The sequence below is a fragment of the Cavia porcellus genome, unplaced genomic scaffold, assembly GCF_034190915.1.
Source record: "Cavia porcellus strain 051 isolate PalLab524CR breed Dunkin Hartley unplaced genomic scaffold, mCavPor4.1 scaffold_25, whole genome shotgun sequence".
Classification (NCBI taxonomy): Eukaryota; Metazoa; Chordata; class Mammalia; order Rodentia; family Caviidae; genus Cavia; species Cavia porcellus.
This window is the reverse complement of record NW_026947508.1, coordinates 11703761-11731186: the sequence shown is the minus strand read 5'-3', so window position 1 is coordinate 11731186 and position 27426 is coordinate 11703761. Positions and strand designations below refer to the sequence as shown.

The 27426-nt window shown below is 54.5% G+C and overlaps 1 protein-coding gene and 1 long non-coding RNA gene across 4 annotated transcripts; one reads left to right on the top strand and one right to left on the bottom strand.

Moving 5' to 3' along the window:
- LOC134472919 (uncharacterized) lies at window positions 1–2083 on the bottom strand. The gene is made up of 2 exons (XR_010042950.1): window positions 1840–2083; window positions 1–224 (listed from the first exon to the last, which is right to left on the bottom strand). It is a non-coding gene; the product is annotated as an uncharacterized LOC134472919 (long non-coding RNA).
- Window positions 2074–27426, top strand: Zbtb17 (zinc finger and BTB domain containing 17). Of its 3 annotated transcripts, none has more exons than XM_003471394.5 (16): window positions 2074–2235; window positions 5281–5367; window positions 21879–22085; window positions 22835–23023; window positions 23694–23831; window positions 24112–24237; window positions 24685–24926; window positions 25007–25149; window positions 25221–25521; window positions 25640–25727; window positions 25842–25958; window positions 26056–26176; window positions 26257–26387; window positions 26560–26769; window positions 26883–26972; window positions 27045–27426. In XM_003471394.5, exons 3-16 carry the CDS (start codon window positions 21881–21883, stop codon window positions 27326–27328), a joined length of 2385 nt encoding a protein of 794 aa, XP_003471442.1. In that variant the 5' UTR covers window positions 2074–2235; window positions 5281–5367; window positions 21879–21880; the 3' UTR covers window positions 27329–27426. The 3 variants fall into 3 exon arrangements, with proteins under 3 accessions (XP_003471442.1, XP_063091638.1, XP_005004407.1); XM_005004350.4 differs by lacking the exon at window positions 2074–2235 and adding an exon at window positions 2277–2298; XM_063235568.1 differs by lacking the exon at window positions 21879–22085.

The following is a 27426-nucleotide window of genomic DNA, read 5'->3' as shown; positions in this document are numbered from 1 at the left end:
TGACATCAGCTGCTGGGCTTTTTATTCCGTTATCACTGCGACAAAGACTGAGCTGGCCAGATGACATCTGTCCTAGTCCCATCTGGGGCGTGGTCATGAATTCATGTGGTGTAGTCCATCCCATGAGATGCTCCTTCCAACTGTGCTTAGCTGTTTGGGTTCAGGGAAAGCAAGATGGGGAGTCGGATTCACTCAGGGTCAGAATTCTCACAAAATCCACATGACTGAAAGTCAAAGAAATTAGTAGGTGATGGTGAGTGTTGTTAAAATTATAGATCATGGAAAGACTTATACACAATGGAATGCTGGGCGCAGTGATGCACGTCTGTAATCTCAGCATTTGGAAGGCTGAGGCAGGAGGATCCATGGGAGGGAGTTCAAGGCCAGGCTGGACTACAAGTGAGTTCAAGCTCAGCCTGAACTCCAAAGTGAAACCCTGTTTTAAAAAGACAAAAACAAAACAAACAAAAAACCAAAAACAAAAGCCAAACAAGACAATGGAGTACTACTCTGTCATAAAGAAGATAAACTTGAAGCATTCATAGGTAAATGGATGCAGTTTGAGACTAAATTGAAAACAAATGAAATAAGATTTAGACATCACATGTTTTCTCTCATATGAGGCAGGAGAAAAACAGAAAAGGAAGACAGATAAAGAGGCAGTAGGGCGATCTTTTTCTTTTTTTATATTTTTAAAAATTTTTTATTCTTTTATCGGTACCAGGGATTGAACTCACGACCACCTGCTTGCAAGGCAGGTGCTTATGCCGCTGAGCTAAATCCCCAGCCCAAGAGCAATCTTTTTCAAATGAATGAAACGTGATGGACGGAAGGTGAGAGAGGAGAGGGAAAGGAGTGGGGTAGAAATAATTGAATAAAGTAATGTAAATAGAGGGGTTTTTTTTGGAAATTCTATTTCTATCCTTTTTTCTTCAAATAAAAAAAGAAACATGTAAGTAATGCATTTTAAGATATTATAGTATTAGCAGGAATTTTATAGTATACATAGACATTTAGATTGTCATCACTAAGTATGCTTTTTTCGGGGGTGGAGAGAAGAATATATTTATTGGGGGCAAGAAAGCTTCTGAGAGAGAGACACAGAGACAGAGACAGAGTCCTGACTGGGTTACTAAGGACCCAGCCTTTTCTAGGGATTGTCATATGGCAAAACCATGAAGTGAAGTGGGCACAAGGCAGGGAAAAAATTGGAAATTACAAGCGGGGCATGGCAGGGGGACAAAACTATGGTCAATCGATAAGATTCTGAGCATAAGTGATTAGGTAATATTGATTAAATGGGGATCAAATGAGGAGGCAAGTCACATAGAAAGCAGGCATGGGACAGAACAGGAACGAAAACAGAGTTTTTGCAAACGGGAAAGGGAACAAGAATTGGAACAGGGAGGGAAGGGGAAGGTAGGAGATGGAAAGATGTGTTATGTACGTGTAACGTCCTCCCCACATTAATGGTAATCACTATGTACTGCAAACATACACTAATAAATTTTTTGTTTTTTGTTTTTTTTTTTTTTGGTACCAGGAATCGAACCATGACCCTGGGCTTGCAAGGCAGGCGTTTATGCCACTGGGCTAAATCCCCAGCCTAATTTTATTTTTACTAATAAAAAATTTAAAGGCACAATTTCTTCAAAAAATTACCGATCAGAGGAAATAAAAGAATCAGAAGGAAAAACGAAGGAAACCCACGAAGAGTGAGGGAGAAGTCAATGGTAAATAAAGTAAAAAACTATAATGGAACCCGCAGCTTTGGAGCCACAACTAGGTTCCCATTTCTACTCCATCACTTAGATGCGTTACTACGTGTAATTCATTTACCTTTGTGGATCCTGAGTAAGTCGGTGGAAGGAGTTAATGAAATAACGCACATAAAGCGCTTACCACAGTGCCTGGCACAGAGTAAGTGCAAAAAACATGCAAGCTGCTACTGAACCATTCAGAATAGAAACCCAAGGCAGTTATCACGAGGACAACCCTAAGCGCAGAAGTACTGCAAGGTAGAACTTTTGGGTGACTAAGCGCATGCGCCCGCCAGCGGTCGCGCAGCTAGCACGAGCGCTGCGCATGCGCCGGAAGTTGCGGCCGGGAAGCCTGCGAGGCCGGTTCCGCCCGACTCTAACATGGCGGCGCCCTTTGTCTGCTCTGAAGTGCCGTCTCTGGCCTTCTCGCGGCCGTGATGCACCTCCCTCTGCGGCGCGGTCTGGGACATGGCAGGTGAGGGTCAGCAAGCGCCGGGGACCGGAGGAGTCCTGGGAGCCAGGGCAGAGGCAGTGGAGGGTGAGGCGCGGCGGGACGCCATGGACGGTTGTGTGGGGGAGGGGAGGGAAATGGAATGAGACAGGAACAGGGGTTGCGGGGACCCCCCACAGTGCAGGACGCTGTGGGATACTCTGGCGGGGCGCCGACCGGCTAGCGAGCGGCGAGTGGGCGGCGGGCCGGCTGCTCCGGTGAGGGAGCGCGAGGAGCCTCCGGGCCGGGTGACACTGCAGCTGGCAACATTGCGCCCCCGCCGCGGGCTGTCACCGCTCCTTGACCCCGCGCGCCGCGGCGGGTGGGCGTTCTGCTCCGCTTGGGGGCGAGGTGCCGGCGTCCGGGGTGGGGGCTCCGGGGTGCAGGGCCTAGGGGCTGCGCGCGCAGTGGAGGCCCTCACTGCCCTGTGTGGAATCCTTTACTCATTCATTCGTTCCGCAGACGGTGGCTCGGCACCGGATAGGTCCGAGCACAGCAGTGCTGCGCACGGCCTCAGTCCCGGTAGTAGTTAGCGTGCCCGGTTAACGGCTCCGTGCTGCCTCCTTAGGCAATTTAGGTTTGCCTTCTCTGCCTAGCTCTCATCCGTATTTAAAGCTGAGGCGATGATAAAATATGCCAAATGTGGTGGCGCATGTCTGTAATCCCAGCACTCAGGAGGCTGAGGCAGGAGAATCCTCAAATTGGAGGTTAGCCTGGATTACGTAGTCAGTTCGAGGCCCGCCTGAACTACATGGTGAAATTTTACCTCCTAAGATTGTCTAAAGGTTAAACGAGGTAATGGGTCCTTAGAACTCCTAAGGTTGCAGGATAAATGATTGTCTTTCTGTTACAGTATTTCTGTCTTCCTGTTACTGTGTGTTTGTCTTTTTTTTTTTTTTTTTTTTGAGACAAGGATCTCACTATGTGCTGTAGGCTGGCCTTGAATGCACTGTTTATCCCAAGCTGGCCTGGAACTCACAGCGACCCTCGTGCCTCAGCCTCCCAAGTGTTGGGATTATAGATATGTGTCACCACGTCCAAGACTGTCACTGTATTTCTGTTACCCAGAGCTAAAAGACTCCCAGCGCTAAGAGTGAGAGTGACAGAGGTAAATAGGCAATTCTGACACGTCAGAACAGGAGCCTTGCTCTGACAGTGAGGTTAAGACCGGGGAGGCTTCTGTCCTCAGAAAGCTGAAGTATTAAGGGATGTGTAGGGAAGTGAGGCAGGAGGGGAGAAGGAAGGTGTAAGGTATGAGAAAGTTCAAGTCGCTCAAACCTAAAGAGAGAAATGGGAGGTAAAAGCTGAGGGAGCTGGCTGTCTTAAGTCTTGAGGGGACCTTGTAAACCCAGTTGAAAACTGAGCTTTAAGTTAATGAAAAGGCATTAACAATCATCCCAGTGCTCTGGAGGCTGAAGTTTGAAGATCGAGACTCTGTATCAAAAAAAAAAAAAAGTATATTTATGTATTCATGCCAGGTGAGGTCTCTAACCCTGCACTCAGAGAGCTGAGGCAGAAGGATTGCCACGAGTTTGAGGCCAGCCTGGATTATGTAAGCCTGAGACCCTGTCTCAAAAACAAAACAAAACAAAACAACTTAGAGAGAATCATACTTGTGAGTTAGATCTCTCAAGGTCTGGTAGGGAGTGGGCCTGGAAGCCAGTTAGGAGGCTGCTAGGCTGATCCAGGTGAGAAAAGAGGGTGGTCTTTGCTTAGAGGCAGGAGGTTGGGAGAGATGATTTTGGGGGTAGAACTGAGAAAATATGGCGATTACTTTGGTTTTTTTGGTCTGTTTGAGAGAGGATCTCATGATGTAGTTCAGATTGGCCTTGAACTTACTGTGTAACATAGGCTGGCCGTGACCTCACAGGGATTCTCCTGCCTCAGCCTCCAGAGTGATGGGATCACAGACATACACCACCACGCCCAGCTAACTTGGCGATTACTTTGATGAGTTAAGGGCAGGGCGGAGTCACAGTGTCCCAAATTTTACTGGTGGATTATTGGTAGGGTTCGCTGTGCTAGAGAGCAGGACAAAGCAGTTCTGCTTTGTGTGTTTTGAAAAGTACCGCTATTGCCCAGGCTGATTTCGAGTTCCTGTACTCAGGTGATCTCCTATCCCATGCCACTTCACAACCACAGTGTGAAGACAGACAGAGGATTTTTTGGTTTTGTGTGTTTTGTCACTTTGTAGCCCAGGTTGGCCTTGAACTCACAGCGATCCTCCTGCTTCAGCCTCCCAAGTGCTGGAACTACAGGCATGTGCCGACACATTGAGCAAGACAGTGAGTTGCCCACCTGTAGTTCCAGCATTCAGGAGACTGAGGCAGGAGGATTGCTGTGAGTTCGAGGCCATTTTGGGCTACAGAGTAAATTCAAGGCCATCCTGAACTGCATAGTGAATCCCTGTCTCAGACTAAAAAAAGAGATACAGAAGTTTTGAACATGTTGGAATTAGGAGCCTTTAAAACATTAAGTAAAGCTGCCTGGTATTGATCCTGTAGCTTTGTCCACTAAAGGTCACTACAGTCACGGGAGAGAATGTGCTTACCTGGGATGAGAGTACAAATATGAAGTGTCCAGAATGTCCCAGAGGAAGGCTTGTACTGCAGGGATACAGAGTGCACCCTTGCTTTTGCTCCTTACTGTCACACTCTTTCTCTTTCTTTTTTTTGGTACTGGGGATGAAACTCATGACTTTGCACTTGCCAGGCAGGCACTTGTGCCGCTGAGCTAAACCCCTGGCCCACAGTCTGTCTTTTTCATCAGGCAGGATTTCCCAAGTGTGGGAACGCAGGCTGAGGTTATCCACCCTGTGTTCTGGGTCCCGGGTCCCGGGTCTCAGGTCCCGCACAGTGTCCTGCATGCAGGACACTAAATTTACTATTTAGTGAGCACTTACTTGGCGCCAGGCAGTGCACCAGGCACGGAGCTGTGGAGGATGAGTAGATGCAGGGACGGCTGTTCAGGAGCAGGAGGAGGGACCTTGTGTGTTCTCATCAGATTTTCCCTTTGTGTTCTTTGACACAGGTAACGGGCTGGCGAAGGGGAGCGAAGCTGGGGCTGACGCAGACAGACTTTCGGAGAGGAACAGCCTGGGCTGTTTGGAAATCTGAGGTATGTCTTCCTGCTCGACCACGCACCCAAGCAGGAAGTGAGTTTGTCCTTCCTCTGTGCTCAGCATGATTCAGATAGCCCTTTCAAAGAGAATTTTCTTTCAAATTAGTAGTGACAAACTGCCCTTTGCTGTTTGGTTGAGAAGTTGTTAAAGACCAGAATGGGTTTATTGGACAGGGAACACCACTGTTTTAATTAGGCGCCATCTAAAATCTCCACTGGGGCCTGGGTGTGGCCCAGTGGTCAAGTGCTTGCAGACCATGTGTAAGGCCCTTGGTTTAATTCCCAGCACTGCAAATAAAGAAAAAAAAGAAAGAAAGAAGTAAATTATCCAGAAAGCAGCTCCCCCAATGGAGTGGCTGAAAGCAAGTAGAATCTTATTTCTCACCCCTCACTAAAAAGTGCTGGTGGAGTGGGTCACTTTGTTCCATGGAGTCCACTTGGGAACAGGGCTTTTTGATAACCTGGCTCTCCTTGCTCAAACTCAGGCATCCATCTCATGGTCCATGCTGGCTGCTCCAGCTCCTGCCATCATGTGTGAATCTGTCTGGCAAATGGAAAGGACAAAGCAAGGGGCACATACTTATTCCTTTAAGGTTCTGGTGTTTAAAAAGAGACACGTTTTTGTGTAACATGGTTCCCAAACATAAGCTAACTATTGCATCTGGTATACAACCAGATACAATTGAGTCGTGCCTGTCCCAATACTGGAGGAAAAACTGGCTGAGACATCCAGGGTAGTTGATTACGGCTCTGGGGTGCAGGCCCACCTGAGAGGAAGTCCACTGAATAAGTAAGGAGGCTGGGTTTGTGCCCCAGATCTCCATCTCCTCGAAGTATGCTGCTCTGACTGTGAGTAGATTTATGGTGCTTGGGCTGAGAGACTCCAGGCTTATTTATGCATTCAGGGTTCCCAACTCAGTGGGTGGATAGTCATGGTACTGAGAAAGAAACATACCCGGAAGTCTGATGAAGAGGTGTGGTATAGCCAGGGTGCAGGATACAGTCCTGTAACCCCAGCATTCTGGAGGCTGAGGCAGCAGGACCACAAGTGCAAGCCAAGTTTGAGCAACTTAGTGACTCAGATCGGCAAGCCTGTGGGCATGCGCAGGAGGCTGGCTGGCAGCAGAAGGCCCGAGCACCGGTATGCTGGGATTTGGAGGAAGAGCACGTTGGATGCGCAGAGAGAATCAGGCAGCCAGGACTCTAGGGCCAATGAGAATCCTTGTTGCACTGCTGGGTGCTCTGGCTGCAGGGGTAGGTACTTAGTTGCTGAGCCTCCGTTTCCTCATCTGTAAAATCCGGGTCACAGGGTCCACCTCACGGAACTGTTCTGAGAGTTCTGTGAGCTGGGCAGGTAACCCGCCAGCATCCAGATATGTCCCACCATGCCCTGCCGGGCCAGTTTTAAGTGCCTGACATGATGGAGGTCAGAGGGTGTTTGGCATGGAGACAGTTCAACGTGTGCCTCAGGGGCGTGTGTTCCGTCAGCACGGGTGTGTGGCACTCTCAGAGCTCCTTGGGGTGACCGTAGCTTAGCCGTCCCTGGGAGAATTAGGGTTGACCTCAATAATGTAATCAGCTCAGGCACAGGCACAAGTGGGAAACCGGGGCGTGCACTGTGGACTTGCTTTGTGCGCTGGAGGAAGCCAGCGGAGGTGAGGTTAGAATGGAGACCTCCCTCCAGTCGCAGCAGCAGCAGCAGCAGCACAGATGCGGCTCAGCTGCCGGCACCTTCCAGGCCTGGGTTCGCTGGAACTCCCAAGCGAGCTCGGCTGTAGGTCCTAAACTGTCTGGGTGGTGGAATGTGCTCTCTCGCCCCACCACTTATGCACTGGAGCTGTCACTCTGAGAAGCGGCTCTCCTGTCTGCAGGGAAGGCACTGTCCAGTTTCTCAATCCTGCCCGGTGGGAAGCAGCGTCCTGCTGGCACTGTCACCAGGGCCCAGGGTGAGGGGCAGCTCTGCTCCTCCGGGGCCTTGGCTCCAGACCCCTGTCAGTGGCTCTCTGGGCTTCCTGAATCAGTTGCCCTTCATGTTTCCAAATGCTGTTTAAAACATTCTTCAGTTTTGTCATTGGTTTTACGTTCAGTGTTGAATAGATGCAAAAGAAAGTGTTTATAAAGAACAAGGGTACAAGGAACACCTTGTCCTGTCACCTGGTTTACCAAAAGAATGTTACCATGACCTTTGGAGTCCCCTGTGTGCCACCTCTCCCACAGGGCACACCTGCATTTTACTTTCATCCTCTTGCCTTTGCTCCTCTAGGGTCCCAGGTGTGCAAGTGAGTGCCACACAGCTGGCAGTTACTTGCCCTTTTTTTCCCCACTTTTGGTTACAGTACTGGAGATTGAACCTGGGACCTTCACACGGAGCTACATCCATGAACATGGTACATCTTTGAATTTACATAATTCTCCAAAGTCTAGTTTTCATCAGTGTCTTTACACTTAGACACTCAGGACCTCGCAGCACTTGGAGTCCTTGGCACTGCCTTCTTCACTTTTATTCTGTAGGTGTGTTTTAGTTCTTTTAAAAACTTTATGAGGTATCGTTTAGCTTTGTGTTAGACTTTGTCATTATTCATGAGAACTCCCCTCGTTCTGCATTCCGTCTACATCTCATAATTCTGGGATCTCTTCATCTGCCTGAAGAATACCTTTCATGTGGTATGGATTTGGACTGTAAAAATGTGTGATGGGCTGTAGTGTACTGGGGCTGTCTGGGGCTCCACATTCTCAGGGGAGCCTGTGGCACCGCCACCCAGTGGCAGCATCGGGTGGAGGCAGGCTTCCGCAGCCTGCTTTCCCTGAGGGCTCCTGTGACCTCCTTTCTGTGAGCTCCTGGTGGGCAGGGAGCTCAGGCTTGCTCAGTTCAGCAAGCGCTCTCAACACCCCATTTCCAAGCTTCCTTACTCCCTGGATTCCAGCTGTTGTTTAGTTTTTGCCCTCTCCTTTGGTTACTTGACTTACCCGTTCTTTGATGCGTTTAAAAACATGCCTTGAAGTTTTTATTCAGCATTTGTTGCTGTGTGCATTGGGAGAGTTGACCGGGGCATCTGGTGAGTGGCACTCCCCAAAATTGAGATGTTTCATAGTTTTACCTTTGTAGGTCATTTGGCAGTAGCAAACTGTGAATATTAGAAATTAAAGAGTAACGTTCATGCCTGGGTTTTTGTATGCTAATTCTCATGGTACCAGGGAAAAGACCGTGGCAGGTCCCTATTCATGAGTTTGTCTTCTGGGAACAGGCTAAGGGTCTGCTGAACTTGGTGTTCTCTGCCTGGGAATTCTGTCCTTGTCTGCAGTAGAAAGGACACAGTATATATGTATTTTGTTTTTTGAAACAGGGTCTCACTAGGTAGCCTAGGCTGGCCTTAAACTCACAGTGATCCTCCTGCCTCAGCCTCCAGGGTGCTGGAATTATACCTTGTGTGCACCACCACACCCAGGCAGCTCATAGTTTTTAGAGTGTGACGGGCTTGGCCTTGAGCCTGGGTGTGGTGGCAGACCAAAGCAGGTGACAGCCTCGCCAAGCTGTGATTTGCCTCTGCACTGTGGGGTGACAACATGCACACCCTTGTCACAGGGGGGCATTGAGCGTTCATGAGTCCGGCAGCTCTTCCAGTCACTTTTTCCTCTGTGGCCACTGCCCTGGGGAGGCAGTGAGCCTCTGGGTTTCCCACGCCAGTAACATCCCCTAGAGGGCTTCATGTAGGAGAGGGTGTCATTAGCAAGGCTGCTTCTCTTGGTGATGGTGCTCCACCTACGTTCATTGTTTTGTTTTGAGACAGGCCCTTACTTGGTAGTTCATACTGGCCTTGAATTCATGGTGATCCTCCTGCCTCAGCCTCCTGAGCTCTGAGATTACAGGTGTGCGCCATCACGCTTGGCTCCAGCTTGGCTCCAGCTACATTGTTTTTCCAGGACAGTTTCTCCGTACCTGGCTGAGATACCCATCGGGTGGGGTGGTCACAGGTGTGCATTGCGGGTTCACCCAGCAGCTCACACGGAAGCATTCATTACCCAACCAGTGAGTGTGGTTAAAGTTTGGTCAGCAGGACTGGGGCTGTAGCTTCCACCCCAGCACCACCGAGAAAGCAGCACCAAACTAAACTGCAGTCCTAGACCCTGCAGCCTGGCAGCGTGCCCTCAGGATGGAGCCCTGCCCCCTGCCGCAGGGGGAGCTGTCTTGCAGATCTTTGCCTGCTTGTTTCTTAAAGTGGTTGCTTGCGCTTCTTTGATTACCAGTGATGGATGCCAAACTCTTTTTTTTGTTTCTGTGTGGGGTGTGTTGACCGTTTGTAGTTCTTTTGCAAATTGCCTGTTCATTTCTTTGATTCACTTCTCTGTTGGGAGATAAATCTGTTTCTTGTCGATTAATTTTGTAATGACAGCTTTATTGAGATATGGTTCACATACTATGCAGTTCAGGCACTGAAAGCATACAGTTCGGGGCTTTCAGTGAAGTCTGCGGAGCTGTGCAGCCTTCACCACTGGGAATTTCTGCTGTTTTCTTATTCCAGAAAGAGGGCCACACCTCCCACAGTCACTGCCTCTTTATCCCTGTCCCACTCCTCAGGCCCCCGATAGTCTACTTTCTGTCTTTCTGTATTTGCCTATTCTGCGTATTTTATATAATAGAATCCTGCAGCCTGGTCTTTGATGAATGGCTTCGTGGGCTGTGCATGTTTTCAGGGTTCACGCTGTAGCAGGTATGGGTGCATCCTCTCTTTACCGAGTAAGGTCCAGTGTGTGGGTGTGTTCTGCGTCTTGTTTATTCCTTCATCAGTTGTGGACGTTTGGACTGTTTCTGCCTTCCCACTGCTGGGAATCATTTTGCCGTGATACTTGAAGGTGTGGATGTTTTGTGTGAAACCTGTGGTTTTGCAGTTCATTAACCCTCACCACGTCTGGGGATGGAACCCAGGCCTTGGCACTGAGCTACATTCCCAGACTTTTTTTTTGAGACAGGATCTTGCTGAGTCACTAGTTCCCCAGGATAGGCTGAACTTGTGATCCTCCTGTGTCAGCCTCCCAGAATACTGGAATTTCAGCAAGTGCCACCATGCTTGGCTTTGTGGTTGATTAATTTTGAAGAGCTTTTAACATATCAGGGATAATTTTTTATTTTTTGCAGTGCTTGGGGTTAAACCCAGAGCCCCCCACATGATAGGCAGAGGTTCTGCCCCGGAACTCACCTACAGCCTTTTTATTTTGAGACAGAGTCTTGCCAAGTTGCCCTTTGCACTTGTGATCCCTCTGCCTGCCTCAGCCTGCCTTCTGGGTGGGGTCTAGGTGTGTGCCACCTCGCCCAGCTGTTAACTCCCTATTTACCAGATAGGCTCTCAGCACTGTCCCCAGCTTTTGTGCATTTGCTTTTGGGAAGTTGAGAACCAGAGTAGCCATGGGCACTGAGGACATTTCGATTTCCTTCCAGCCTTTCTTGCCCTTCAGTGGCCAGTCTGTTCGTTCCTTCCCCGGAGGCCTGAGGAGGCCGCCTGCCTCCCTCAGCAGCCCTGGCCTTCCGGCCAGGCTCTGTTTGTGTCTCTGTCTGTGGTTCTGCTTCCAGGTCACCTGTTTGAAGCCTAGAGACAGGCAGGTGGAGGCAGGGGCTGCACGGGGTGGTTTCTACTTCTCGCAGAAGCTCACATTTCTGAGTGGCTGGCAGAGTGCTCCTGTGGGAGGAGGGTTCCCGCACCCTTGCTGGCTGCCATCACACGTGTTGGGGATTGGAAGGTGGAGGTTGGTGGCCCTGTTTGTTGAGGGCCCAGGCTGAGGCCCTGGGCCGCCCCTCCTAATAATCCTGATGGGAGCCTCCTTCATCCCTGGCAGGGAGCCAAGAGGCTTTTTCTGTGGTGTTGGGGGTTGAACCTGGGCCTCTCATATCATACCCAGTAGGCAGGCTCTACCCTGAGCCATTCCTCAGTCTCTCTCAGTCAAGTTTTACAAAATCTTCACTTAGCGTAATCATAATCTTCTTTGGAGTAGTAAACATAACATTTGATGTTGGCCTCTGCCATATATATATATATATATATGTGTGTGTGTGTGTGTGTATAATTTTTTTTCACAGTTGGTATTTATGTCCTGTATCACTTGTGCTCACAAGTGGCAATCTTATTACTAGAGGTCAGGTGCAGCAGTACACATGTGGAATCCCTGCTACTCTGGAGCCTGAGGCAGAAGGATTGCAAGCTTGAACCCAGCCCATGTAGTTTAGCAAGCCCCTGTCTGTACATTAAAAAATTGCATAAAGGGCCAGAGGACATATTTCAGTGGTACATGGGTTTGATCCCCAATATAGGAAAAGAAAGAAAGAAAGAAAAAAAGATAATAGTATAGGGAAAGTTTTAAACAGAAGGCACCTGTTGAGTGTTAGCAAATACCTCATTTTTGTTGTCACCCACACAGTATCTGTCACACTTCGAACGCATGCCTTTGTTCATTTGTTTTTTGTCTTTTTCTTTTTTATTGGTGCCGGGGATCGAACTCACAACTGCCTGCTTGCAAGGCAGGCACTTATGCCACTGGGCTAAATCCCCAGCCCCAAACGCATGCCTTTGTAATCTGGCAGTCTCATTATGACATTCATTTGTTCAGCATTTATTAATTCTTAATGTTGGAAGAGACCTTGGCTGTCACCTGATTCTGGTGTGGATACAAACCCGGCAAAGTCAGTCACTTGTGGCGAGCAGGCGTCACCCAGAAGTCTGCCTGCTGCATGTCAGTGGAGCCCAGGCCTCTCCTCCCCTGGAGGTTTCCCAGCCGTTTCGTTTCTCTGCGATTTTGTCCAGTCTGTCCCCTTTCTCCTGCTGCCTCTTTGTTCCTCTGTGTCACTGAGACCTTTGTAGGAGGTAGGTGGTGGGGCCTTGCTTTCCCTGTGAGCAAGTGAGCCCACACTCAGGCCTCCGGCTGCTAGGCGGGAATTCGCTGCGAGGGGCTCTGGGTGCTGATTTTACACCCACGTTTAGAAGCAGGGCGGGGCAAGTGAGAATTAGGGCCCCGGGGCCCCCTTGTCCTATACTGTACTGCAGGCACTGGTTTGCGTGTGACACGGCAGTGATAGAGACGACGCCAGCCTTGTGAAGTGGGACCCTCACTGCCACCCCCGTTGTGTGGGGAGGAAGTGGAAGCGCACATCCTCACACACCCTTGCCTGTCGCACCGGGCTTCTCTCCCAAGGCCGAGGCTGGGTCCCAGGCCCCTGTGCCTCTCACGCCATGTGGGGGGTGTGACTGGGAGGAGGGCTGAGCTGCAGTGTCACCGGGAAGGAGCAGCCAGCTGCTGCTCTAGGGGAGGCCCCTTACGGGATCTGCGCTCTTTGGGTCTTCCCGAGTGACACACTGTCAGGTGCCTGTAATTTCCATTTCCCACATGAGACATTTTTTCCTGTTGAGAAGTTTTCAGCGACCAGGTCTCACAGCAGGTGAGCGGCCTCAGGGTAATGCAGGATAGAAGCATGTGTCTCTGAATGAACAGAAACATGGTCTCTGAATCTCTGCTGTTCTTCCTCTCTCGCTGCCTGCCTGTCTTTCTGTGTCTTTCTCCCTGAGTTTTAATCCTGTAATAGATCATTTTACAGGGGGTAAAGAGTACAGTGAAGATATCAATGGCATGTCCCTGTCCCCGCCTCGCTCCCGTCTCTGCCTCCTCAGGGCCATTTGCTCAGGTGCGAGTCATTGCCAGGGCTGTAGCTGGGGACACGCAGCATAGCCAGCTGGGGGCTCTGAGGCCGCCACCTTCCAGGTCTTCATGGGGTCGCAGGGAGGGGCCGGGTAAGGAGCGCTGGAGGGGGCACCCCGAGTTGGTTCAGCGGGGCTTCCCCACCGCTGCCTGATGGCTGGCTGCGGGTGTGAACCCGCCACCGCCGCACCTGCTCCTCCTCTTACAGAGCCCAGGCCCGGTGTGTCACACGCCCATTTCAGGACTCGTGCTGCCTCTGCCTGAATCGTAGTGCCTTTGCTTATGTCTCTTTAGAAGGTGCCAGGCGCCCTGTCCTCCGGCACTGGCACCGCTCCTTTCCTGCTGGAAGGATCTGTGGACGGGGCGCACAAACGACTGCTGTTCTTTTTTTTCTTTATTTTCAGTTTTTTGAGACAGGTCTCACTGTGTAGTTCAGCCTGGCCTTGAACCCATGGCTGTCCTCCTGCTTCAGCCTCCTGAGTGATAGTGTTACAGGCAGCTGAACCAGTTAGAAATATTATAGGCAGTCAGACAGGGCTGGGCCCTCGAAGAAGCTGGCAGAGGACCAGATGTCGAGTGACTTTGGAGGAGACACACACCTCTTGCTGTGGGCCAGATCTCCAGACAGAAGGCAAAACAAACGCAATCACCCCCTTAAATATACTCCTTAGGGATTAAGTCTGGATCACCTTGAGAAACCAGGAGTCAGCATCCCAGCCCCCAATAGGAAGAGTCACTGATCCATCAAGAATGCTTGCTTGCTATGTGACTGCTCCTCCATTTGTCCCTGATCTGTTCAGTGTTATCTAACAGTTAAACTTACTGGTTGACCGTAGCTCTGTCCCACGTCATGCCTGTGTACCTCTCGAGATCCTGGTTTTTCCCACTTTAGACCTGCCTCACCTCATGATTTTTTTCCATAAAAATCCCTAGAAAGGACAGAGTCCCTGGCAGCCCACTCAGGACCCCTTCTGTCTCTCTCCCAGACAGACAGAGGCTTTCTTTCTCTCAATAAATATTTCTGCTCTTAACCTCCGTTGTTCCTAAAATTCATTCTTCAGTTTTAGAGAACACGAGCTCGTGAGGGTCCTGTAGTAGGTGGAGCGTTCCATTCTTGTATCACTAGGACTGTAGGCAGGAGCACCATGCCCACCCTGCCTGCCTTTCCCGGGAGGCTTCAGCCCCCTGTTGTTCCTGGAGAGGAGCCCTGGCTTCCCGTGGCGCCTGGGTCATTTCCAGGCTGCCCACGTCTCTGGCTTTGCCGCGCCCCTGTGCCCCAGCTCGGGCCTGCGGGAGATGTTCTACTTCTCCACTGTTGGGTGCACTCCGGTCTGCTGTGGGTCTTGCTGCTCCCCAGTCTGTTCCTGCGCGTTTCCTGTTTTAGGCTGAGTGATCTGCGCCCAGGGCTCAGGCACACATGCTTCGCCCGGCGTCTGCTGCTGTCTTCTGGATGCAGTAGCCACTCCCTTGCTGGCCGCCGTCTATAGGTGATGCCGTCATCCTAACTGGGCCTCTTGATTCCCCTCTGCCGCCTACCCCCCACCATGCAGTCCCCCACGAAGTGCTTCTCGGGCTGGAATTTCCTTTCTTTCTTCCTTGCTTGCTTGCTTCCTTCTTTTCTCTCTTTCTCTCTCTTTGTTTTCCTGGGCTGGAATTTCGAGCATCAGCCACATCTGCTGTACTAAAACACATCCCGAGCCTGAGCCCCTTGCCATCTTGGTGAGGCAATCACCACTTTGCTGTTCACTGTGGTGACCTGATTGATGCTCCTATCTCCAGAGTGGCCTTTGGAAAATGCCCCTGCTATGCCCTCACCTCTTCCAAGGTAGCCTTCTAGGAGGTCTTGTCCCCCCCACCCCCCAGTGTGCCCCAGGGCCCTTGCACTTGCTCTTTCAGAGTCCCTGTGGTCCCGGGGCGTATAGTGGTGTGACTTATTCTGGTACTTCATTCAGGTCTTTGCCTAAATGCCCTTCCTCAGAGGGATCCCTTGGCTCCTTTCCCACTCACCTCAGTGTGTGTTACTTTTCTCTGAAGTGCTCAGGACCTGATAGTGTGATTTCTCACCCGTCTTCCTCCCTCAGCTTAGAGCTGTAACCTCAGACAAGCATTGGGAGGCCCCTGTGAAATGCCCCTGAAGCTCATTAGCCTTTTCCGTGACTGGTCCTGCTGTAGAGAGTGAGGCCCCCCAAGGACAGTGCCCTAACACTGAGTGCTTGTGATCTGCTATACCTGGGGAGGTTTCCTGGGCACCTACGTGGAGTTGTTCCTCAAGTCCTGCGTCTCGGTGTTGTGTCTTCCATGAAGAACACCACCAGCAGGGTAATCGCTGGAGAAGCCACACGTGGTTCCAGTCAAGGCCAGGAAGTTCAGCCTGTGGGCACTGGCCTCACACCCTGTCCAGTGGCAGCAGTCAGAGCAGGCAAGAATGTGGGACGAGACAGGAGCATGGTACACATCTTTGCCACCAGAGCTCACCGCTGCTGTGATGGCATCCATCTATCCCTGTTGCAGCATTGTTTGGGAGGGGACAGACCTCGAAGCACATGGGAGCTGCTGTGACTCGTGGGATGGAAAATCATTGTCCAGGGAGGCTTGGGTCATCATCCAGTCCCCAGCATCCAGCTGTCTTTTGCCATGGTTGCACGAGATATTTTGACACTTGAATTAGCCATACTGAAAAGTCCAGGATCTGACAGTTTACAGCGCCGGGTCCCCATCGCAGTTGTACCTGCAGGAGACCGAGGCCTGGGGTAGGTGCTGTGAGTGCTCTCAGGGAGAAAGACACCCGCCCCTGCTGTGAGCTTGTTAGGTTCACAGGAGGACTGAAAGGACGCCTGGGAAACTTGGGGCTGTGGAGCGTGTGGCCAAGGTGGAGGGAAGGGTCTGAGTGCCCACGTCACGTCGTAAGTACTCGGACGTGGTGTCTCGGGCCAGATGCCTTACTGCACCCCAGGACATGCACTGGCCCCGCAGATTGGAGCGGACCTGGCGTGGCCCCTGGGGCAGCCTTGGAGACCTGCAGCTGTGTGACATGATTTCGAAGCAGAATCAATGTTGCGACTTAATCTTATATTTAGAGTTTTGTTAGATTTAAGAAATCTGCTTTTTTTCCTACTGATATGTGCTTTTCTCCCAGAGGACAATTTTTTTTTTGTTTTTGTTTTTGTTGTCTTTTTGAGACAGGGTCTTGCTATGCAGTTCAGGCTGGCCTTGAGCCCAGCTGTAGCCCAGGCTGGTCTCAATTTTGCAACGATCCTCCTGCCTCAGCTGACATTATAAGCTTGTGCCACCACGCCCAGCTCCATGCCAGGGGACAGTTTTTTACCTGGGGTAGTTGGTGGGGTTGGGCAGGTGGGCCTCAGAGTTGCATGGCTGGCCTAATGTGAATATCCATTTCTTGGCCTGAGTTGTCCCCTGAGCCATCTGTATTTCTAGAAAGCCAGGAAAATGGAGCAGCTGGCAGCCAGGTGGTGACCTCCCAACGGCTCCCAGGTTCCTCAAGGAACTTAGAGAAGACCACTGTTGCACTGTTTGTGTGGGGACTCAGCAGGGTGCGGCCTGCTGTGGGAGCCAGGCCCTGTGGATTGTCAAGCTCAGCATCTCTTTGCAGTTGGCCATTGTTTCCCTGCCTAATGGGCCCCACTGTGGCAGCGTGGAAACCCTGCCTGCAGTTTAGTGCTCGCTAATAACTTGGGTAGTGTTTCACATTTCATAGGCGGCTCCATGGGGCACTCAGCATCAGCATCACCCCCGGGGGTCTAAGGGAGCAGTGGGTCAAAGTAAAGTCCTCCCCGCAGATGGAGAAAATTGCTGTGCAGAGCTCTTTGCTCAGCTCCCACCTTCGCCTCCCTTCCTCCCTCCCTCCCTGCTAATTGTGCTCTGGGACTTTCCTAGGATGCGTTGAAAGGAATAATGGGTTATTATTACACTTCTTAACAGGGTCAAGTCACAGAATGGGGTGACTGAGTGCACCCGAGGTACCCAGTATAAAAGGCATGGAGACACCATCTGCTAAGTAAGGTCTTTAGCTTGCTTTATTTATTTATTTAAAGACAGGGTCTGCAGAGACTCTGTAAGTGCATGTGATAGGAGGAACTTGTTTGTTTTGTCAAGGAAGGAAAGGTTGATTCAGCTCAGTTTGTGGAGGTTTCAGTCCATAGTCAGCTGGTGCCAAGGCAGGATGGCATGGCAGAGGGATGGCATGGCAGAGGGGCAACTTCATGGTGATGATAGAAGACAGCAAAGGCAGCAAAAGCAAAAAGAGGCACGAGGATCTTGGTTTTTATTGTTGTGGAGACAGGATATTGCTGTGCAGTCCATACTTGACCTTGAACTCACTGTGTTGTGGCACTGCTGGGCATGAAACTCTCTACTGTCTTGCCTCAGCCTCCTGAGTGCTGAGATTGCAGGCCATCATGACAGACCTGTTGAATTAAGCAGTGGGTCTCATGACTTCAAGAGAGAGCTTCCTCACCAGCAGTCTGTGGGCCTGGAGGATGCATGAGGTGGATCTGCCAGCTGTCTGGTCCTACTGCCTACATGGCTGTGGCTCTTCTAGCTCTGCTGACCCGCAGTGTCCTGCTGCCAGCTGGTCTGGGGCCTCAGGATGGCCCTGATGAGAGTTGCCTGGTCCCTGTGCCATGACTCGATCAAGTGTGGCTCTGTACCTCACTTACTAAAAATTTTGTTGGATTTTGAAATGTCTTCATACAAATGTTTACTATTCTAGGTGTGTGCAAGTGCAGAACCAGGATGCGCCAGTGGCTCAGGAGAGCCCTGCAGCACCTCCCCGCCATCCAGTGAAGAGGCCCTAATTTCGGGTGACCCCTCCCTTTCGTCCTTCTGTCTGGTTCACTGTCCCCGGTTGCACAGTGTACCTCCTAAGCATGAGTGATTTCCAGTTCTCAGTTTTGGAAGTTGCCTGGGCAGTTGCTTTGTTCCCATGCATATGATAGCACTCAGCGGGCAGCTGGAGAAAGGTTTCTAATCCCAGAGTTGTCACTGGGCCCTGTGCCTCCACTCCAAGTGGCCACAAAGGGTACTGGGCAGGGTGGGAGGGACTGCTGCACTGCCTTTAGAGTCCAGGCCCAACTGCCCCATCCGATGAGCTGGACAGCAGGATGCCTGTTTCGCAGGCCTGGACGGCACCACAGTGTCCCTCAAGTGCCACCCTTCATCCCCAGAGAATTCCCAGTGGGGCCCCCAGACTCGGTCCTGCCAGGCTGTGGGTCATAGGAGAGCATCCCAGCCTAGACCCCAGGCTGTGGGGCATGAATCACAGATTCAGAACTGGCTGCTGGAGGTGTCCCAGGAAAGATTGCGACCTCATCAGAGGAAAAGGCTGGTCGGGGGACAGAGGATGAGGCAAGCCGGGTATCGTTTGGGACTCACCTTCTGCATCTAACCTGGGACTCAGCGTGATGGGCTGTGGTCTCTGTCTGTGTGGTGCTTAGTTTTGAGGTCTTTGCCGTAACTAGCTTTAACCAGTGCCCATGTTCGTCCTCATGGAGGTGAGGGGCCACAGCTGTGGTGAGGAAGGGCCTGTGCCGTCCCTGCTCTGGTTCCGCTGCTCATCCCCGAGGTCCGGGCTGTGCTTCATCCTCAGGCTCTGCCTGTCTCTGCCCTTCCAGATGTGGCCGTGCTGGCTGCAGACAGCCTGGGGAGCCTTTGGAAGCATCCGGGGAAGAGCCAAGGCCAACAGCACTCACTGTGCATGCAGCTTGGGGTGCTCATCAGAGGGAGGTGCTTGGCAGTGCTGTTTTGTGGGTGACCCACTTAGCACTCGGCACCTGCACGGCCCCCACAGCTACCTGCACCAGCCCCCTTGGAGCTGCTGCCTGTCTGTTGCCTGGAACAGGCTGCTCTTCCTTCTCTCCCTTCCTGGGTCTTCCTGTCCTCTCCCGCCTTAGTTCCCCCAACCTTGCTGCTTTTCTTTCCCCTCACCTGTCACCCATTTCTCCCTCTGTCCCTTCCTTTCGCTTCCATTTCTGTGTTGCTTTTCTGTACTGGGTGGGGATTGGATGCGGGGCCTTTGCACTAGCTACATCCCCTAGACCTTCATTAATTTTTTAAATTTGAGATAAGGTCTTGTTATGTCACTGAGTTGCCCAGGTTGGCAACTTGAGAGCCTCCTGTCTTACACTCCCAGAGTGTGGGGATTACAGACATGAGCCGCCACACCTGACCTCTCTTTTCTTTTTCTATTTACTAGGACAGATGCCCTGGGGAGGGGAGCTGTTCTTGGAACTTCCTTGAGGAAGTAGAGGTCTCTGGTTTTCTCCTGACCCCTGCATCTGGGGAGGAGCCACCTCAGCTCCTACCTTAGAAGAGGGCCCGGTGCACAGTGATGCATGGGTCACCTAGCTTCTCCTGTGCGTGGTGGGGGTGGTACCATCTGCCCTGTCTTGAGGGCCTTTAAGGCCCCTGAAAACAGTGGTAGTGCCTGTAGCCCTTGCCAGGGTGTGAGCCCCAGGAGGGCAGTTGGCTGGGCTTTGTTTGCTGCCCTCCTCTGGGAGCTCCAGGTGGCCTTTCAAAGGCTGTTGTAGTCTCACTGCTGTGCCCTAGGCTTCCACCCTGCCACCTAATCACTCCTCACGGTTCTCTTCCTGGCCAGGCAGAACACAGGCTCCCACCAGTGGGGTTCAGCCACTGCGCTGAGGAGGAGCTTCAGAGATGTCCCTGCCAGCTCAGCTTTCAGGGCCCACCGACCGAGGGGGCTGGCCTGGACCTCACTTGCAGACTCTGACACTAACTGAGGGTTATGCCTTATGTGGCCCTCGCGTCCTGTCCCCTCCTTTCTGCACTCCGGAGATAGCTCACTTGAGGCTCCCCAGTGTGCAGAGGGGGAGCGGCTGGGGCTGGGGCTTCCCTGCGCTTCTGTGTGTTCATGGCTTTTCTACCACAGAGAAGACAGATCTCGGGCAGTTTGGCTCAGGCCTTCTGCCTTTGGTCTTATATGCCCTGCTGAGACAGTACCGAGGTTCAAGGACCCCAGCAAGGGCATTTAACTCTGAGGACTGCGCCCAGGTTCTGCTGTATGTCTGAGGCTCAGGAGGAGCACGGCCACGATCCTCCCTTGCACTTCAGGGTACCAGTGGGACCTTGCTCCTTCCAGGGTTAGAGGCCTTAGCACTCCAGTGTCCCCCGTTGGTGAGAAGTGGTGTGGCCAGACAGGGCCCAGCCTGGGCTGCGTGTGGAGGAGAAAGTGAAGGAAGGGTCTCTGGTCTCCTGCTGCAGTGGCCTGGAGCCCATGGCTCAGGGCTGGCACACGGGGCTCAGGAGCTTATTTACAGTGCTGGGCGCCCTTTATTTGCTGAGTGACCTTCTCCAGCTCCGTGAATACTTACCATAGTACTGGGGATCGAACCAGGGCCTTTGCATCCAACTGTGTCCCAATCCCTTTTTTTACTTTTTTATTTTGAGACAGGGTCTTGCTGAATATTACAGGCTGGGTTCTACCTTGTGACTGTCCTGCTTCAGCCTCACAAGCTACGGGGATTACAGACCTGTCCTTCCATGCCCAGCCATGCCCCTCACTTTCGAGCTGCCACGGAGCGGGTGGACCTGTGCTGGCCCGCGAGGCGTGGCTCTCACCACAGCTCATTTGACAGCAGCCATACATGGTCACGGGGGCTCCCAGCTGCAGTGCCAGTGACTCAGCCCAGGAGGCTGATGTCATGGAGCAGCCAGAGCTACTTACTGAAGCCTGGTGACAGAGAGCCCGTGGCTGTTGCCTCCCAGAGACGGCCTGGGCCACTCCGGCCTCAAGGAGAGAGGAGTCCAAACCCATTTCTGGAGCAGCTGGCAGAGAACCACCACTGGGCTGACCCGCCGTGCTCATCTGTGCAGTGTTGCCTCACAAGAGGGTGCTGGTTTTTCTTTTAAAACATTCTGAGACTGATTCTTTCTAGAAAAGAAGGCCTGCTTGCTTTCTCTAGGAAACTACTGATCCTCAGACAGATCTGAAGTGGTGCTGGGCATGGGGGGCTGTGATTCTTGTTTAGCCCTGGCCAGTGCAACTGGTGGTACTGCAGGGCCGTGCCAGGGAGCTGTCCTGGGCACCTGTATACTCCCGGTGCCTGTGGGGTGTTCAGGCCCTTGGCTTGGAGACAGTGGCTAGTCAGCAGCTCTTGGGATCAGGATCGGAGTTCTTGCTTATCCAGAAAAAGCCACCAGGACAGGGTTTCCAGAGGTGGGGGATTCCTGTGAGTCAGAGGGGCTCTGCGTCCTGGAGGACCCAATTTAGTAGGCACAGAGAACTGCCCAGGGCCTGTGGGTGCCGTGGGAGAGGGGCCAGGTCCTGAAACACCCACTGATGAAAGAGCCACCTTGTCATGTCCCTGAACAAACACTGCATCAGTTCGTGATGGGGCAAGAAAAATATGAACAAAATAGAGCTTCTTAAAGCTGAACGTGTCCTATTGAACACCTGTCCTTTACTCTCAGATGTGATTTTTTTGGAGGGGGATGGACTGACCATGTCTTCGTTCCTTTGTTGGAATGAGGACAGCAAGCAGTGTTTTGTGTTTGTTTCCTTTTTTGACTCTTTATTGTCATCACCTGGCAAGAGACAGCGATGGCCAGGTCAGTGCCTTGTTGCCTTTTGGTTCAGGGCTTCCCTGGCAGCACACCCAGGCACCTAGGAGCTGCTGGTCCAGCCCGGCTTGCGGCGGGTGCCTGGAGTTCTCCGCCCTTCAGGAGCCAAAATGCGTCTCCACTGTTTTAACTGTCCCTGTCTCTGCTGCTCCCTCCTGCGGGAGTCTGGGGCTGCCAGGCGAGCTGGGCTGGCTGCCTTCGCTGTGCCGACAGAGGCCTTTGGCTTTCTGCAGCCATGGACTTCCCCCAGCACAGCCAGCACGTCCTGGAGCAGCTGAACCAGCAGCGGCAGCTGGGGCTTCTGTGTGACTGCACCTTTGTGGTGGATGGTGTTGACTTTAAGGCCCATAAGGCAGTGCTGGCAGCGTGCAGCGAGTACTTCAAGATGCTCTTCGTGGACCAGAAGGACGTGGTGCACCTGGACATCAGTAACGCGGCAGGTACCCCTCTGGGGCCAGGGCGAGCTTGCTGAGGCCAGAAGCTGTGGGTGGCCCCAAGCTATGCAGGCCCTCCCAGGGTGGCACCTGCAGGCCTCCCATGCCAGTCTCAGTCCTGAGCATATACCAAGTTCCTGCCACCTTCTGGGAGTGGGGACTCATGCGCTGCAGGCCATGGTGAACATGGGACAAGTCCTGTCCGTATGGACGGAATGGGTCGGGTCCCTGGAGACACTGCCCCACTGCTGAGCACGAGTGTGGGGACAGTGATGGGGATGGCCAGGGCCAGCTGCAGTGGGCTCTGCAGTGGGACCAAGGGTGTGCTGGTCCTGGATTTGGGTTCCTGACCCAGAATGGTGTGACATGTGAGAAATCAGGACAGGGGATGTTCTCCCATTTTATAGTCGTGGAGACTGAGACCCACAGGCGTCAGATGACCGTCCTGGTGGTCGCTGGTGACAGAGCGTTGAGGAGGTGCTGCGCTTTTGGGTTGAAACATCACCAGGGATGCAGTACAGCAGGTGGCCAAGGGTGTGCAGGGCAGATGTTCTTGCCCTGCCCTGGCTGCAGGATGGCATCCACACCTGGTGGCCCTCTCTTCAGAGGCTGGCTGCTGGGCTGCCAGGAGATGGCGACAGAAGCTCTCGGCTGAGTGTCTGAACCTGCTGCCAAAAGGGGGGCTGCTGGGCTGGCGGGCTGCTGGGCTGCTGGACCCAGCTGAGGGTCTGTGATGGTTGTCCTGTCCTTGGCAGGCTTGGGGCAGGTGCTGGAGTTCATGTACACGGCCAAGCTGAGCCTCAGCTCCGAGAACGTGGATGACGTGCTGGCCGTGGCCAGCTTCCTCCAGATACAGGACATCGTCTCAGCCTGCCACGCTCTCAAATCACTTGCTGAGCCAGTCACTAGCGCTGGAGAGAATCCTGAGGTTCCACCTGCGGAAGGTAGGATTATTGGTGACCTGTTTCTGAGCAGGTGGCTCCACACCCCGTTTTTGAGGGGGGCCCTGCCACTGGCTCTTCGGGCTACCTATGCCGCCTGTTCTCCTGGGAGTGCTGGTAGAGGCTGGCCGCAGTCACATCTGAGGAAGGTCCCGGGGCCAGCCCCTTTGCTACCTTTGCACAGTACAGGCCAGGGAGCTGCACTCGCGTCCCGGCTTGTGTGGGGCGGGGCTTGCTCCTGACCCTGCCTCAGCTGACTTCTCCCCGGCATTCTCCTCCTCCCTGTGGCCAGGCTTAGCCGTATGCCTTCGGAGTGCCGTGTCTTTCCTGAGTGCTGACTTCTGACAGTGTCTGTACCGCGCGCGTGCAGTCTCTCTCTCTGACCAGCCTGCGTGCCCCACATAGGCAGGAGATGCCACTGCTGCATTCCCAGTGGCCGCTGGACTTAGAACTGGGGCTTGGGGACACGCCTGCCACTTCCAGATAGCAAATACCCAGGCCCCAGAGGCCAGGTGCCCTGCCAGGGCTCCAGCAAACAGACCAGCCACCACTCTTTGCATAGATATCCCCAGGGGAACCCAGCAGAACCAGAAGAAGGTTCTAGGCCACCTGACCACAGGCAGATGGTAGGCTGTTCATGGGAAATGGATGCTCTCACATGTTCCACCTTCAGGAGGTGACAGGAGAGCCAGAGAAAAGGCTGCTGCCACCACGCTGAGCAGGCTGGACCAAGCTGGAAGTGGTGCACCCCCAGGCCCAGGCGGGGAGCTCAAAGAGGAGCGGGGTGGCCAGGCCCAGAGCACGGCCAGTGGTGAGTTATGATCTGGGAACAGACTGGCTGCCTGGAGGAGGAGGTGGGCAGCTGCAAGTCAGAGGTCTGTCTTGTCACCTGCCAGCACCCTGGGCCCCAGTGCCACTGGTAAGGGGCTTGCACTAGGGAGGTACACGACCCAAGCGCCCACCCATGGGCCTCCCTGGGGTTTGTTCTGAGGAGTCTCTTCCAGATACCACCAGGGGCCTGGTCTAGGAGTGCCATCAGCCCTGCACAGAGGGTTCCAATCCCGCCTCCCATGCTCACCCTCCCGCCTCAGGCGCAGAGCAGACAGAGAGGGCTGACGCCCCCCGCGAACCCCTGCCTGTGGAGCTTAAGCCGGACCCCGCGAGTGGCATGGCCGCAGCAGAAGCCGAGGCTGCCTTGTCGGAGAACTCAGAGCAAGGTACCCCCGGCCCTGGGATGCATCCCCTCCTGGGGCCTGCTGTCTGCCGCCCACTCCACCTCCCCTCCTGCGCTGGCCAGCCCCACCTGGAGCCACCCACCATCCGTGTCAGCTTTTTCCTCCTTGAACCTGAGCTGCGCATCCTGGTGGAGAGTCCAGGAGCACCGTGACGCAGGCCGTGCCTTGCTGCTCACAGCACTCCCAGTGCTTGTTGGCTTGAAATGCCCATCTGCAGCTGACCGAGGCCATACCTGTCGCTTCCAGATAGCAGACACCCAGGTCACAGAGCCTGGTGCCTTCCCCGGCGGTGCTTGGGACTGCCTCCCTATCATGCCCAGACAGTGCTGGAGCCCTGCCAGGTGCCCAGCAGAGCAAGGGGTGTGGGGCCTGAACCCTGAGCGGCAGAGTGCCCGCCCCAGGTGCCTCAGTGCTGCCGGCCCCTTGCAGAAATGGAGGTGGAGCCTGCCAGCAAAGGGGAAGAGGAGCCCGAGGAGGAGGACTCGGAGCCTGCCGAGGCCAAGGAGGAGGGCGCTCGGCTGGAGAACGGGGAGGCCCCCGAGGAAACTGAGGAGTCGGTGGGCACGGACTCAGGGCAGGAGCTCGGTGCAGAGGCCCGGAGCCTACGCTCGGGCACCTACGGGGACCGCACTGAGTCCAAGGCGTACGGCTCTGTCATCCACAAGTGCGAGGTGCGGGGCGCAGGTGGGGCCGCCCTCCCGCCGGCCGGGCCCCAGCCCGCTCACGCCCGTCCCGTCCCGCTGTGCCGCAGGACTGCGGCAAGGAGTTCACGCACACGGGCAACTTCAAGCGCCACATCCGCATCCACACCGGCGAGAAGCCCTTCTCGTGCCGCGAGTGCAGCAAGGCCTTCTCCGACCCCGCCGCGTGCAAGGCGCACGAGAAGACGCACAGGTAGCGCCCGCCCCACGGTGCCCGCCCGCCCCGCGGTGCCCGCCCGCCTGCCCACCACCCTGTCCCCGCAGCCCGCTGAAGCCCTACGGCTGCGAGGAGTGCGGCAAGAGCTACCGGCTCATCAGCCTGCTCAACCTGCACAAGAAGCGGCACTCGGGCGAGGCGCGCTACCGCTGCGAGGACTGCGGCAAGCTCTTCACCACCTCGGGCAACCTCAAGCGCCACCAGCTGGTGCACAGCGGCGAGAAGCCCTACCAGTGCGACTACTGCGGCCGCTCCTTCTCCGACCCCACGTCCAAGATGCGCCACCTGGAGACGCACGACACCAACAAGGAGCACAAGTGCCCTCACTGTGACAAGAAGTTCAATCAGGTGAACCGCGGGGGCCACGGGGCGGCCCGCAGGGGCCAGCCGGGAGTGGTGGCCTGCCAGGTGCCCAGCCCCTCCCGCTGGCCCGGCTGTGCTGCCCCCTGACCGCTGCCCGGCGCAGGTGGGGAACCTGAAGGCGCACCTGAAGATCCACATCGCCGACGGGCCCCTCAAGTGCCGCGAGTGCGGGAAGCAGTTCACCACCTCAGGTAGGCGCCCGCCTCCCCGCCCGCCTGCCACCCCGCCCGCCGCCCACCCTGCCGCCCGCCTGCCACCTCCCCGCCGGCCTCGGCCCTAACCCACGGGCGTCCCCGTCTCCACAGGGAACCTCAAGCGGCACCTGCGGATCCACAGCGGGGAGAAGCCCTACGTGTGCATGCACTGCCAGCGGCAGTTTGCAGACCCCGGCGCCCTGCAGCGGCACGTCCGGATCCACACGGGTGGGTGGCGGGCGGGCGGCCGGCCGCAGGCGGGGCAGGGCGGAGCCGCGCGCTCAGGCTCAGGCTCAGGCTCAGCCTCCGCCTCCGCCCTCCGCAGGCGAGAAGCCGTGCCAGTGTGTGATGTGCGGCAAGGCCTTCACGCAGGCCAGCTCGCTCATAGCCCACGTGCGCCAGCACACCGGGGAGAAGCCCTACGTCTGCGAGCGCTGCGGCAAGAGGTGCGGCGGGCTCGGGGTGCCCCCGCCCTGCGCTCCGGCGCCCTTCGGCCCTAACCGTGACTCCCTCCCTGCGCCGCTAGGTTCGTCCAGTCCAGCCAGCTGGCCAATCACATCCGCCACCACGACAACATCCGGCCGCACAAGTGCAGCGTGTGCAGCAAGGCCTTCGTGAACGTGGGCGACCTGTCCAAGCACATCATCATCCACACGGGTGAGCGCGGCCTCGAGCAGGGGAGGTTAGACCCTTTCCTTAGAGCCTCCAGAGGCGCCTGTCACTTCCTGCTGGAGAAAACAGGGCTGCTGGGGAAACAGGCCTGGAGGGCCTCCCAGGCCCCCCCAGCCACCCTCCCCCGAGGCAGGCGCGAACCTTGCCTCCCCACCAGGAGAGAAGCCCTACCTGTGTGACAAGTGTGGGCGCGGCTTCAACCGGGTGGACAACCTGCGCTCCCACGTGAAGACCGTGCACCAGGGCAAGGCAGGCATCAAGATCCTGGAGCCAGAGGAGGGTGGCGAGGTCAGCGTGGTCACTGTCGATGACATGGTCACGCTGGCCACAGAGGCACTGGCAGCCACAGCCGTCACTCAGCTCACAGGTGCGGGTGCTGGGCAGCAGAGGGCAGCTGCAGTAGCGGTAGCGCACCCCGGACTGGCATGGGAGGGTGGTTACTGCGGCCTTCGCCTGAGGCCCTGCTGCCTCTGTCCACAGTGGTTCCCGTGGGGGCAGCAGTGACAGCCGATGAGACAGAAGTGCTGAAAGCTGAGATCAGCAAAGCCGTGAAGCAAGTGCAGGAAGAAGGTGAGAGGGCCGGCTGGGTGTGGGCACTGGTGCCCCGGGCCTCCGCAGCCTGACCGCAGTCCCCCTCCACAGACCCCAACACCCACATACTCTATGCCTGTGACTCCTGTGGGGACAAGTTCCTGGATGCCAACAGTCTGGCGCAGCACGTTCGGATCCACACAGCCCAGGCTCTGGTCATGTTTCAGACGGACGCCGACTTCTACCAGCAGTATGGGCCGGGCAGCACGTGGCCAGCCGGGCAGGTGCTGCAGGCCGGCGAGCTTGTCTTCCGCCCTCGAGATGGGGCTGAGGGCGTCCCTGTGCCAGCAGAGACCCCACCGGCCGCTCCCGAGTGTGCACCGCCTGCCGAGTGACCGGAGGCCTTCTGTTGACTTTTATTTAAGGGTGGATGCACCCTAGAACTGAGCAGGGCGGCCCCATTACCTAGAGAATAAATTTGATTATTTTCTAA